The 11,106-nt window shown below is 46.0% G+C and overlaps 1 protein-coding gene across 1 annotated transcript; it reads left to right on the plus strand.

Moving 5' to 3' along the window:
- Nucleotides 1-18: 18 nt before the first annotated feature.
- NCSTN (nicastrin) lies at nucleotides 19-11,106 on the plus strand. The gene is made up of 17 exons (XM_003213952.4): nucleotides 19-178; nucleotides 797-901; nucleotides 2,356-2,479; nucleotides 2,987-3,105; nucleotides 4,138-4,283; nucleotides 4,463-4,613; nucleotides 4,735-4,844; nucleotides 5,142-5,294; nucleotides 6,678-6,782; nucleotides 6,972-7,049; nucleotides 7,199-7,368; nucleotides 8,594-8,696; nucleotides 8,971-9,066; nucleotides 9,507-9,594; nucleotides 9,723-9,877; nucleotides 10,155-10,367; nucleotides 10,507-11,106. Exons 1-17 carry the CDS (start codon nucleotides 55-57, stop codon nucleotides 10,627-10,629), a joined length of 2,163 nt encoding a protein of 720 aa, XP_003214000.2. The 5' UTR covers nucleotides 19-54; the 3' UTR covers nucleotides 10,630-11,106.

Genomic DNA, 11,106 nt, shown 5'->3' on the forward strand with positions numbered 1-11,106 from the left:
AGCGGCTTCCGGCGCTGCGCATGCGCGGTGGCGCTGGAGGAACTGGGCTGGAAGATGGCGGCGATGGGGAGAGCCGGGAGCAGGCGGGGAGTGACGGCTGTCGTAGGGAGCTGCTGGGTCTCGCTCCACGCTTGGTGCGGGCCGCTGCCGGCGCTGCTTTTCGCCGTGCTGGTAGCGGGTGAGGCTGGCTGGCAGAGGGATAGGGCTGGGCCTATGCGGTCTGGGGCCGACCCATCGCTGAGGTGGAGGTCTTTTGCGAGGTGGGGCACTGGGAGCCCTACTGAGGGAGCTGGACTTGTTCAGCCTGGAGAAAAGAAGGCTGCGGGGTGACCTCATTGCAGCCTTCAGTATCTAAAGGGAGCCTACAAACAGGAGGGGAGTCAACTCTTAGAAAGGGGAGATAACAGTGGGACAAGGGGAAATGGTTGGAAAGTGAGGGAGGGCAGATTTCAGTTGGATGGCAGGGGGAAGTTGTTTGCTGTGAGAGTGGTGAGGTGCTGGAACAGCTGCTCAGAGAGGCTGTGGATGCCCTGTCCATCCCTGGAGGGGCCCTGGGCAGCCCGGGCTGGTGTTAAATGTGGAGGTTGGTGGCCCTGCATGTGGTGAGGGGGTTGGAGATTTGTGATCTTTGAGGTCCCTTCCTACGCAGACCATTCTGTGAGCCCTCTCCGTTCCCCCCCGCATCTGGGGAGGGGTTCAATGCTCCCCCCCCTCCCCACGCCATTTTAGGGAGGGCTTTGAAGTGTGGGAGCTCCTGGTTTGTTCTCCCTGAAGTGGACCTGTGTCCTCTCCTCAGGCTCCTGCGAGGGGAATTCGGTTGAGAGGAAGATCTACATCCCCCTGAACAAAACGGCGCCGTGTGTTCGTCTTCTGAATGCTACACACCAGATTGGCTGCCAGTGTGAGTACTGTTGGAAATGTTCCTCAGGGTGGCCATCTCCAGACAAATGGGATATAATGCTCCTGTCCTGCTTGAATCAGCACTGCCTGTGTTCAATCACCATTTGCTGACTTTTCCAATCCCATTTCACTCATACTGATGTGTTTCTTCTAAATTGAGGATTAGGCCTTAAGAGAGGCTGTGTCCTTGAAAATCCATGCCTTGACTGGCGCAGAGCAGCATTTTCAGTGCACACAGTCAGTGCTTGCTCAGGACAAAGCTAAGGTACAGCACAGCATCGTGGCTGCAGATTCTGCTGTCTGTGCCCAGCCAGCATCCCAGGGTACAAGGCAAAGTTGTGAGCCTAATGCAGAATGTGTTAGGTGTTAACAAGTTAGGAGAGGAAGAGGACAGAGGGTTAAGAATTAAGAAAGTGACATCTGAAGGGACTGGAGGGTTTGGCTTAGCTGCTTGTGCACTGCTTGCTAACTTTGTATGTTTTTTGTCATATTAAGGTGTAGGAAGAGGACTGTTTAGCTGGTAGGAATGAGAAGAAAAACAAGGGAGCCCAATCCACATAGTACTCTTTTCTGAAGTTACTATGTGTAGAAAGGGGTTCCTATGAGTCAACGTTTTGCTAATTCGTAATTGAATTTTGCTTCCTGATTGAGTCACTCCCTGCAGCAGAGGTTGTCAGCTGCCACTGCAGGGCAGCACAGCTTAGTCTGCCAGGTAACCCAAGGTGCATTGTTCCCTGACTTCTGCCCTCTGACGTGAGCCTGGTGTTAGTGCAAACATGGGCATGGGGTTCTGCCTTCCCAGTCATAAGCAGTGTCCAGTGATAGCCATTACTAAGTCTGGGGCTTATTTGTATCAGTGGACTCCTATAAAAGTGCTTTATCTGTCCTCTGCTTTCTTTGGTATGGGATGAAATGACAAGCAGGGAGACCTACTCAGTTGCTCATCCCTTTTGTGGCTATGATCTTTTGCTCTTATTTCTCCCTATGCATCTGCAGGCCTCCTGTGAGCTCTCTTTGAGCTCCCAGTTTCTGAATTTGCAATCTTTAGCCCCCCCATGATGGTCAGCTGCTGTGACTATGTCCTTGAGACAGGCAGGTCCTGTCTTCCCCTTGTGTTTTTCTTCCTCATGTGCTTTTCTGTCTTGAGGTCTCATTTTTCTGCTGTATTATGCCTTACTGCTTCCAGCTAAAGTCAGTGCTCAAACAAAGCAGGCTTTTAAAGCTCAGAGCTTGTTTCCATTGCTTTTTATTCTTCACTGTTCACTGTTTTTTCCTGAGAACTGCTGTTCTTCTGTCAGTGAAATAGCGCCACTTCGCCAAATTGCTTCCTCCATCTCTCATATCAGCTGTTCTTCCTTAAAGCTCTTTGATCCATGCTACCCTTTTTTGGGGTTGTTGAGGGTGAGAAGGAAGTAGAACACAGTGAAACATGAAGGGTGCTTTCTCTTTCCACAGCCTCCATCAGTGGAGACACAGGAGTGATACATGTGGTGGAGAAGGAGGAGGACCTAAACTGGGTGCTTGCTGATGGCCCACACCCACCCTACATGATATTACTAGATGGAAGTCTCTTCAACAGGTCAGTTTTTATCTTCCTTAGGTCACAGGAGCCCAGAAGACCAATGTGGACCCATAATTTTATGATAAAAAATGTCATTTTTCAAGTGAGAGATGGCAAAATCATCTTTGACTGTACTGAAGTACAGTGAGGGTGGCATGCTTGTTTTTACTGTGTTTTACTGCATGGCTTTGCATCTTCTTAAATGTATGGTTTAGTTATCAGAAGAGCTCTGTTCTGTGTAATTTCTAATGTCGTGTTCATCACTGTGGCTTTTCCTAAAGCTCATTAAACAACATGATTAGTGTTTGTTACATCTCCTAGACAGAGCAGGAAAGTGGTTGAAGTTTTCTGGTTGTTGCCATCTTAATACGGTTCTCAAGTGGTGAGGAGAAAGGAACATGGTGGTTATTTTGATCAAAAACATCATCGTCTGCTTGAGCATAGTGTGTATCAGCAATGGTATGTCTTAGATTGTAACTTTTCATTAATGAATTCAAAATATCACCTATATTTTCTCTGTTCCAGGAAGGTAATGCAGCAGCTGAAGGGAACCTCACGAGTGTCAGGCCTTGCAGTGTCTATTGCCAAACCTAACCCTCCCCAGGGATTTTCTCCCGGTTTGAAGTGTCCCAATGATGGGTTTGGTAAGGAAATGTTAAGTTTTTCCTATTGCTGGGAGGAGAAGTAGTGCCATTACATTGTAAGGTCAAAGCAAGAAGTGCAAAGGGCAAAATTGCAACTTCACTTACATGTTAAAATTCATGTAAGATAACCTGCTTGATGTGTCCTTTTGAAATAACTGGTCTGAGCTGGAATCTCATCAGGTCTAAGTGAGGCCTGGACTGATGTTTGGGGGAAGACTGATAAGCTGGATAAACCAGCATGAAATTGCTATTCAGTCTGACCAAGGTTTGCTGCAGTTTCTTTTTCTTTCACTTTTGAAACACATGCTTTTTCCACACCTCGTCATTAAAGGTTGATTTTCCATAAAGTAGATGAAACGTGTTAAACTCTCTGAGCCATTCGGTACTGTTTTTGATTCCTGCCTGAGTTCCCCACGTGATTTCAGTTAGGTTTTCACTTTACTATTTTTTCTTCATGCAGCTAATTTACTGTCTTACACTGTGTGGAGAGAAACTGCCTTTCTGTAGTTTGCACTAAACTTTCTCCTCCTCAGCTGTGAAGGATGATGTGCAAACTCTGAGATGAGTTTGTGCTGGCATTTGTTGCCTCTTTGCCTTCGTGCTGCTTGCTCAGTACTTAGGTGTTAAAATGATTGGCACATTACAGATGCCTTAGGGGTATTTCCAGCACATGATGAGCTCAGAAAATGCTGTTTAGTATGTTCCTCCTTTTGGAGTATAATGTTTCTCTGTGTGCCTCCACTGCTCTCTCAGCATGTGATAAATGCTCACTGAGTGCTCCTGCCAGCCTCCTGGCATGGGATGGCTTTGAGCATGCATGTTTTGTATTCTCCATGCGTGGCACAGTGCTCAGACTCTGCCACTCTGCCTCATGCAGTGACCAGCTCCATGTCTAAGCTTTGTCAGCTGGTTCCCTAGCCCATAATGGTGCTCGTTCTGTACTTGCTGCCATTTTCTCAGCAGGCCCTACCTTTGCTGTAGTTTGTTATTCTCTCTGCAGGCTCAGATTTGCCCATTTCTTTCTGTTTCCAGGTGTCTATTCCAAAGACTACGGCCCTCAGTATGCACACTGCAATAGGACTGTGTGGAATCCAGTGGGGAGTGGGCTTTCATATGAGGATTTTGACTTCCCCATTTTTCTACTTGAGGATGCCAATGAAACTCAAGTTATTAAGCAGGTACTTGACACTTGTGAGAGGGGGGAGCTGCCACACAGTTCAGGAAAGGAGCCAGAAGTTGAGCTAATTCAGCACAGATGTTGACATCTACAGTAAAAACACATGATCCAACTTTATAAGCAGTACATCATACTATTACAGACAGACTAAGTTTTTTGATGATGTTTATTTCTGTCCAGTGTTACCAAGACCATAACGTCCCTACTGATGGATCTGGTCCTGAGTACCCTCTGTGTGCCATGCAACTTTTTTCCCACATGCATGCTGTCACCAGCACTGTTACCTGCATGAGACGCAACTCCATCCAAAACACCTTCAGCATTAATCCAGGTGAGCAGATTTCTCTCCTTGTCATGATAAAACTGGTGAGCTACAGCTGACAAGCAAGGTTGTTTTTCAGTTCTCTCTGCTATAATCTCAAGTTTCAAGCAATGTTGTTTCTGCTTTTTAGAGACTGTATGCGATCCTCTGCTTGATTATAATGTGTGGAGCACCTTGCACCCTATTAATTCATCTGAAAAAGTTGATCCTAAGAAGGAGTTTATTATGGTTGCTACACGAGTAAGTATCTCTTAATCTTGCTTTGCAGAGGGCGGACTGGAAGGATTATGGGAAGATGTGAGTGTAGGGTCTTGTGAGAATACACTTCTCTTACTTATTTCCATTTCTTCCTGTGCTCCTGCCCTTCATTTGGATTGGATTGGCTATTGCAATTGGTATTTGAAGTGTCGTTGGGCAATATAATTTGATTTTTTCCCTTATCAGTGGGATGAGTGGGATTAAAAAGAGGTAGCAGATTTGCTTTCCCAGTACAGTATCCCTTTGCACATTTCTTATGCCTGCTGTTCATGCTTACAGATTGACAGTCATTCCTTCTTCTGGAACATTGCACCTGGGGCAGAGAGTGCTGTCTCCTCTTTTGTGACCCACTTGGCTGCTGCTGAAGCCCTTCATAAGGCATCAGATGTTCATTTGCTGCAAAGGAATATAATGTTCACCTTCTTCCAAGGGGTAAGAGCAGCAGCCTCGCTCCATCATTTGGCTTGTTTCAGAATAGCAAATCAGCCTTTGGCTCCTTGCAAATGAACTCTTTCCTACTCTTTGTGCAAAGTCATTTATCTGCATCCCCACACCGTGGTTCTCTCCACTCCCCTAGTGAGAACAGGATCTTAATTTCACTGGGATGACAACAGCAGATGGAGCTTCCAATGGGGCAGTGCATATTCTGCCCCTCAGTTCATTCTGGATGAATAAGACAAACTTTACTTTTCCTCCTGTCTCTTCCTACTGTGCTTCTCTGTATGTCTGTTTTTTGTCCCATTCCCATTCAGAATGAACAGCGATGGCTAGGCTTTAAATTCTGAAATGAAGCCCAGAAAAAAAAAAACTAGATTAAAAATATATGTGTTGACAGAGTCAAAATGTAGTTCATTTCTGGGAGCCCAGCACTGGAGTTGGCAGCTGTGGAAAAAAACAGAACAAGCTTGTGGAGGAGGGACTGACGGCCAACAGCTGATGTTCCCCTGAAGGCATCTACGTTGATGGCTTCTTTTGTGCAGCTCTGTGAAACTGGCTCCCACAGCCCCATGCTGTGGCCATGTGATTCCTTTCATTCACCCTCCCCAGCACATACATCCCTAGTCAGAATTTCCCTCAGGGAAATGAGCGTACAGCACTGTAGAGCAAACACTCTCTGTCGTGCTCCCAGAATGTAAGTGGAGTGATAAGACTTGGCTGTATAATAGTCAAGAGGAAAGTCTGGTGACTGGCTGACTTCACTGTCCTTCTCTGTCATGGGGATTCTCTTCTTTGGGGCACTGATTCATTCTAGACAATGCTCAGCTTCTTGCAATTCCCTTGAAGCTGTTGATGTCATCTTGCCTTCCCTTCCTTTTTCTAGGGAAACAGATACCCCTCCTTCCAGGAGAGCTTCACATGTTTAACTCCTGGAATGGAGGATTTGCCCTTTTCCCTGACTTCCTATTCTACTCTCCCAGAAACAGAGGGGTTGTACACCAAAGTAGAGGGTGTAGTATTGCCTCTCTGCTGTTACTCACTTGCAGTAACGTTGTGAGTTATCAGTACTTGCAGAAGTCTGACTTTCTCTCTGTGCCTTTCTTGCTTGTGCAGTAGCTTTCTCCTGTTTTTTTGCTGTTTACCTTCAATTTTGTCCTTTGCTGCATCTCAGCCTACAACATAATATTTCCTTTGGTATTCTGGTGTCAGCCAGACTATGCAAACCTTCAGAAATACTTGGTGCAGCAGTTAGCCCTCAAACTTTTGGTTTTGTTCCACCTCAGCTTCTCAAATGGTGCTGTTAATTGGACCAAGCAGTGTTCTGTATGTGAGTCATGTGTGGATTTTTTCTTATTCCTTTTTATTACCTTGTTGCAGGAGACTTTTGATTATATTGGCAGTTCACGAATGGTGTATGATATGGAAAAAGACAAATTTCCTCTCCGTTTGGAGAACATCCATTCTTTTGTGGAGTTGAATCAGGTGAGAGATGAGCTGGGGGATATTTTGCTTCTTTATTTCTCTGTAATAATTTAAGTGTGGTTTTCTCAACCATCGTTTTTCATCGCTTTTGTTGTTCTTTTTTCTGATCTGGATTTCCCTGCTCTACGGGATTTCGTCATGTCCTAGTATGTGTTGAAAGTGTTTTGTTTCTTATTTCTTTTCTTGCAGGTGGCTCTAAGGAATGACTCCATTTTGTGGATGCATACAGACCCCGTCTCTCGGTTGAATGCAACTGTTGAGCCCCAGGTGAGTGACAGCAGTTCGTAGTTGTTCACCTAACCGAAATTCTGAGGGATCCTTAGCATTTTACAAATGTTCAGCATGTTAAACTTCCCAGAAAAAAACTGCACATTCAAAACAAAAAGAGTGGAACAGTGCTGTTTTCTCCTTTTCAGATTAAAAACCTGCTCGATGTTCTGAGTAATAGCAGCGTAGGAGCAAATGTAACTTTACAGGAAGTGGGATTTTCGCAGTCTCTTCCCCCATCTTCATTCCAACGCTTCCTTCGAGCCCGGCACATTCCTGGGGTAGTCCTGACCGACCACCAGGCTTCCTTCCAGAACAGGTATTACTCTGGGCTGCCCCATGGCCAGAGGCAGTGGGGCCGGCAGAGGGCAGCCCCAGCTCCTGCAAGGTCTCTGCCAGGGCTGTGCTGCCCAGCACATGTGGAATGGCAGGCCGGGGGGAGTGGAGGAGCAAACGTGTGCCATGTAATTGAACAAGCGCAGCATAATTATTCTGACAACCGAAAGAAATCCAGTTTTGTACAGAAAATGTTCCCCACAGCTGGCTGGGAGCCAGAGGTGAGCAAATGGCAACTGAGCGTGCCTAAGCCTCATCTGTTCTTCCAGAAGCTAGATGCTTCCTTTTTTTTTTTCTTTTCTTTTTTTTTTTTTTTCATATAGCTTTCTATTTGTGATGGCAGAAAGCCCCAGGCATTAGAAAGGGCACTTTCATTCACCTCACATGACCCTAATACTGGGTGTTCCTTGGGGATCTGCTTCTCTTCAACTTTGGAAATGGGGATGAGGGGTAGAGAACAGACATCCCCTTTTCGCTTTTTCTCTTCTTGCCTTTTCCCCTTCATCCAAACTCTTCAAATTGTCTCTTTGCCTTCATTTTCTACCCTTCTCTGTTACTGAGAATCTCTGGCATGATCAAAAGGAAGCAGTTTCCCTTTCTTCCCTTTTAGCTCTAAAGGTGCACTGCTTTGAAGGTGCAGGAGGAGCTGAGGTGAAGAACAGCACACTTCCCTGGTCTGTGACCATCTGTAGGCTGGGGAGATCAATCTCAGGTTGCCTGGGAATGTCAGGTGTATAGACCATGCAGTTCCCAGTTCAGCTGTGTGTGTTGCAGACTCTTTGGTGTAAATCTCTCCTAAAGTTCACTTGGAATTCCTCACTGCCTTCAAAATAAGGCATTAATAAAATCCACTAGCATGACTTGCATTGAAAGCTCTCTTCCCATGAGACCTTCTGCATGAGTTGTCCTTGCCTCAGTTTCTCTATCCATTTAATAGATGGGGGCTGTCGCCCACCTGAAAGCTAATCACAGCTTGTAAATTGCTTGGAGATCCTCAGATGGGAGAAGCTGTGGAAGGGCCAAGTTAATTATAAAGCCTCATTAAATGGTTTAAGGAGCGTGTGGCAGGGCAGTGCTTTGGCAGAGCTTTCTCTCTGCTCCCAGGAGACTGCTCCCACTGTTTGCTTTAAGCACACTCTGAATTGAATTCCATGCCCTGTGGTTTCTTTCTGCTCCTCCCCAACCTCTGTTTGCTTTCTTCTTTTCAGATACTACCAGAGTATGTACGACACTCCAGAGAACATCCAGATGCAATACCCTGAGGGGCTTAGCCCCGAGGAGGCCCTGGAGTATGTTACAGACACAGCCAAGGTTCCAACTTTATATTTTCTTTAGCTGCGCCGTCTAGGATGGATGGGGCTTTCAGTAGGGGCAGATTGCAGGTGGGCTCACGGAGAGAGGGGGAAAGCTGCTTCCAAAAAGAAAGGCAGAAAGAAGGTGGGAATGCTTTGTATGTTTACAAAGGCAATAGGCACTCAAATGGCGGTGCGATATAATGTTGATGGATGTGTAGGTTCTGGCTTGCTCTTAATTGTTTTGCTGGGTCTGTCTATCTTGATTAACACAAAGTACTCTTCCTTTGCAGTCTCTGGCAGAAGTTGCCACAGTGGTCGCCCGTGCTCTCTACCGGCTTGCAGGGGGAGCCAACGACACCTCTGCTATTCAGGCAGATCCAAAAACGGTACGAGCAGATGGAATTGAGTCCCTGGCATCTACCATGAGCCCTCACGTACTTCCCTTCTGTCTCTGTTTATGTGTGTTTACACAGCATGCTGTCCTGTCTGTCTCCATGAGGGCTTTGCCTCTCCCCCCCTTTTCTCCATCACAGCTGAATGAAAAAACTTTCACTCTACTTCCTTGCCTTTCCATCTCAGGGCAAAGAAGTGGAAACTGAGGTGAGGTGGCAGTGTGTGCCACAGGGATCAAGTAAGGAATCGATAGATCTGGACTGAAACTCTTGTTTTCACATAATGTACAGTTGTGACATATAGTCTCTGCTTTGCTATGCTCTTGGTCTCTGTAGTGAAAAGTGTATTCTGTGCCAAATAATCTTAAGAGATGTAGCCATTGAGATGCTGTGTTTTTTCCTCTTTGTATAAACCAATTTACATCTCTTTCCAGATCACTCAAATGCTCTATGGGTTTCTGATTAAAATGAACAATTCCTGGTTTCAGTCCATCATTAAACCAGACCTGAAAGGGATTTTGGGTAAGCAACATAGGGAAGAACACAGGGATGTGTTTGACCCCATATGTTACCTGGCAACTTTGTAAAGCTCCACAGTATCACTGCTTCTGGCATTTTTCCCATCAATTCCAATTCTCTGGCTGTTCCAGGTGATGATGTTCCCCAGCACTACGTTGCTGTTTCCAGCCCTGTGAACACTACCTACCTTGTGCAGTATGTTCTGGCCAACCTCACAGGCACTGTTGTTAACCTCACAAAGGAAGAGTGCTTGAACCCTGAAAAAGCACCTAATACTGAGAAAGAAGTAAGTCCCATTAGAGTGGCAAGGACAGATCTGCTGTTCGATTTTCTGGTTTTCTGCTTTTGAGGGATTGCTTTGTACTGCCTATAATCACACATGGGAGAACTGGATCAAATCCTCCAACAAGGAAGCATTCCAACACTGAAGGGCAGAGGAGGAGTAAATAAAAGGATCCCCTGACAATGAGAACAGTCAGAAAAACCCTTCTCTCTCTTACCAGAAGACAGTCTGGTTATTTCCTAGTGCCTTGCTGTCTCTTAATGTCTTGTTTTCGTTGCAGATGTATGACTATGCCTGGGTGCAGGGTTCCCTGGACCCTAACTCAACATCACGAGTTCCCTACTGTGTTCGGTCAACTGTTCGCCTGAGCAAAGCACTCTCTCCTGCCTTTGAGCTGAGGGAATGGGGATCTACAGAGTATTCCACGTGGACAGAGAGTCGATGGAAGGAGATCCGTGCCAGAATATTTCTAGTAGCCAGCAAGGAGCTAGAGGTGAGTTTGCACTTTGCATGGTGCCTTAGTAGTGAGTTGTCTCTGTGGCTTTCTGACCCCCCCCCCCCCATTCAATAAAATGTGAGATTTTTGTCTATCTTTGTTGCAACAATGCTAAGTATTTCTCATCCCTTCCTAGATAATCACTTTGGTTGTGGGCATTGCCATTCTGGTCTTCTCTCTTGTCGCCACACATTTTATCAACGCCAAAGCAGATGTACTTTTTAGCATCCCTCGGGACCCTGGGGCTGTGGCTTACTGAAGATGCTCTCAAGGCATGAGAAGTCTTAGTCCTTGGATTACAAATATCAAAGATAAAACTACACTGGAATGCCCCCCTGTCTCTGGATAGGGACGGAAATGGTTCTCTCCAGAGCCTCCATGTTCAAGTTCTGGGGACTGAGCCCTGAAATGTAAGAGACTGTGCCGATCAAGCCCAAAAGAAATTGTGACTGAGAAGTTCCCGAAGCCTTCTGTTTTTAATTTGTCCTTACTCGGGGAGGTGAGAGGATTGTTCCTGAATGCCACCAAGGTGACAAAGCAATGGACGTGTTCCCTACATGATGGTGAGGGTGGGAGGGGTATTTTCTCCGGGATATGTGTGGACCAGTGCATTTCCATGGTGTCCAATAGCATGGGTTGCCTGTTAACGTCCAACAGTTGCTGTGAATCTGTGTATATACTACAATGCAGGGAGGACAAGCGTGTTTAACACATGATTAGTTGTAAAATATCCTTT

The sequence above is a fragment of the Meleagris gallopavo genome, chromosome 27 (assembly GCF_000146605.3).
Source record: "Meleagris gallopavo isolate NT-WF06-2002-E0010 breed Aviagen turkey brand Nicholas breeding stock chromosome 27, Turkey_5.1, whole genome shotgun sequence".
In the NCBI taxonomy this organism is placed as follows: domain Eukaryota; kingdom Metazoa; phylum Chordata; class Aves; order Galliformes; family Phasianidae; genus Meleagris; species Meleagris gallopavo.

Bases quoted from the DNA above. Each gene is read 5' to 3' on its own strand.
- NCSTN (XM_003213952.4), top strand. From the start codon at position 55: ATGGCGGCGATGGGGAGAGCCGGGAGCAGGCGGGGAGTGACGGCTGTC. The intron at 902-2,355 runs GTGAGTACTGTT...CTCTTTCCACAG, and splicing joins ACACCAGATTGGCTGCCAGT to CCTCCATCAGTGGAGACACA. The intron at 7,369-8,593 runs GTATTACTCTGG...TCTTCTTTTCAG, and splicing joins CAGGCTTCCTTCCAGAACAG to ATACTACCAGAGTATGTACG.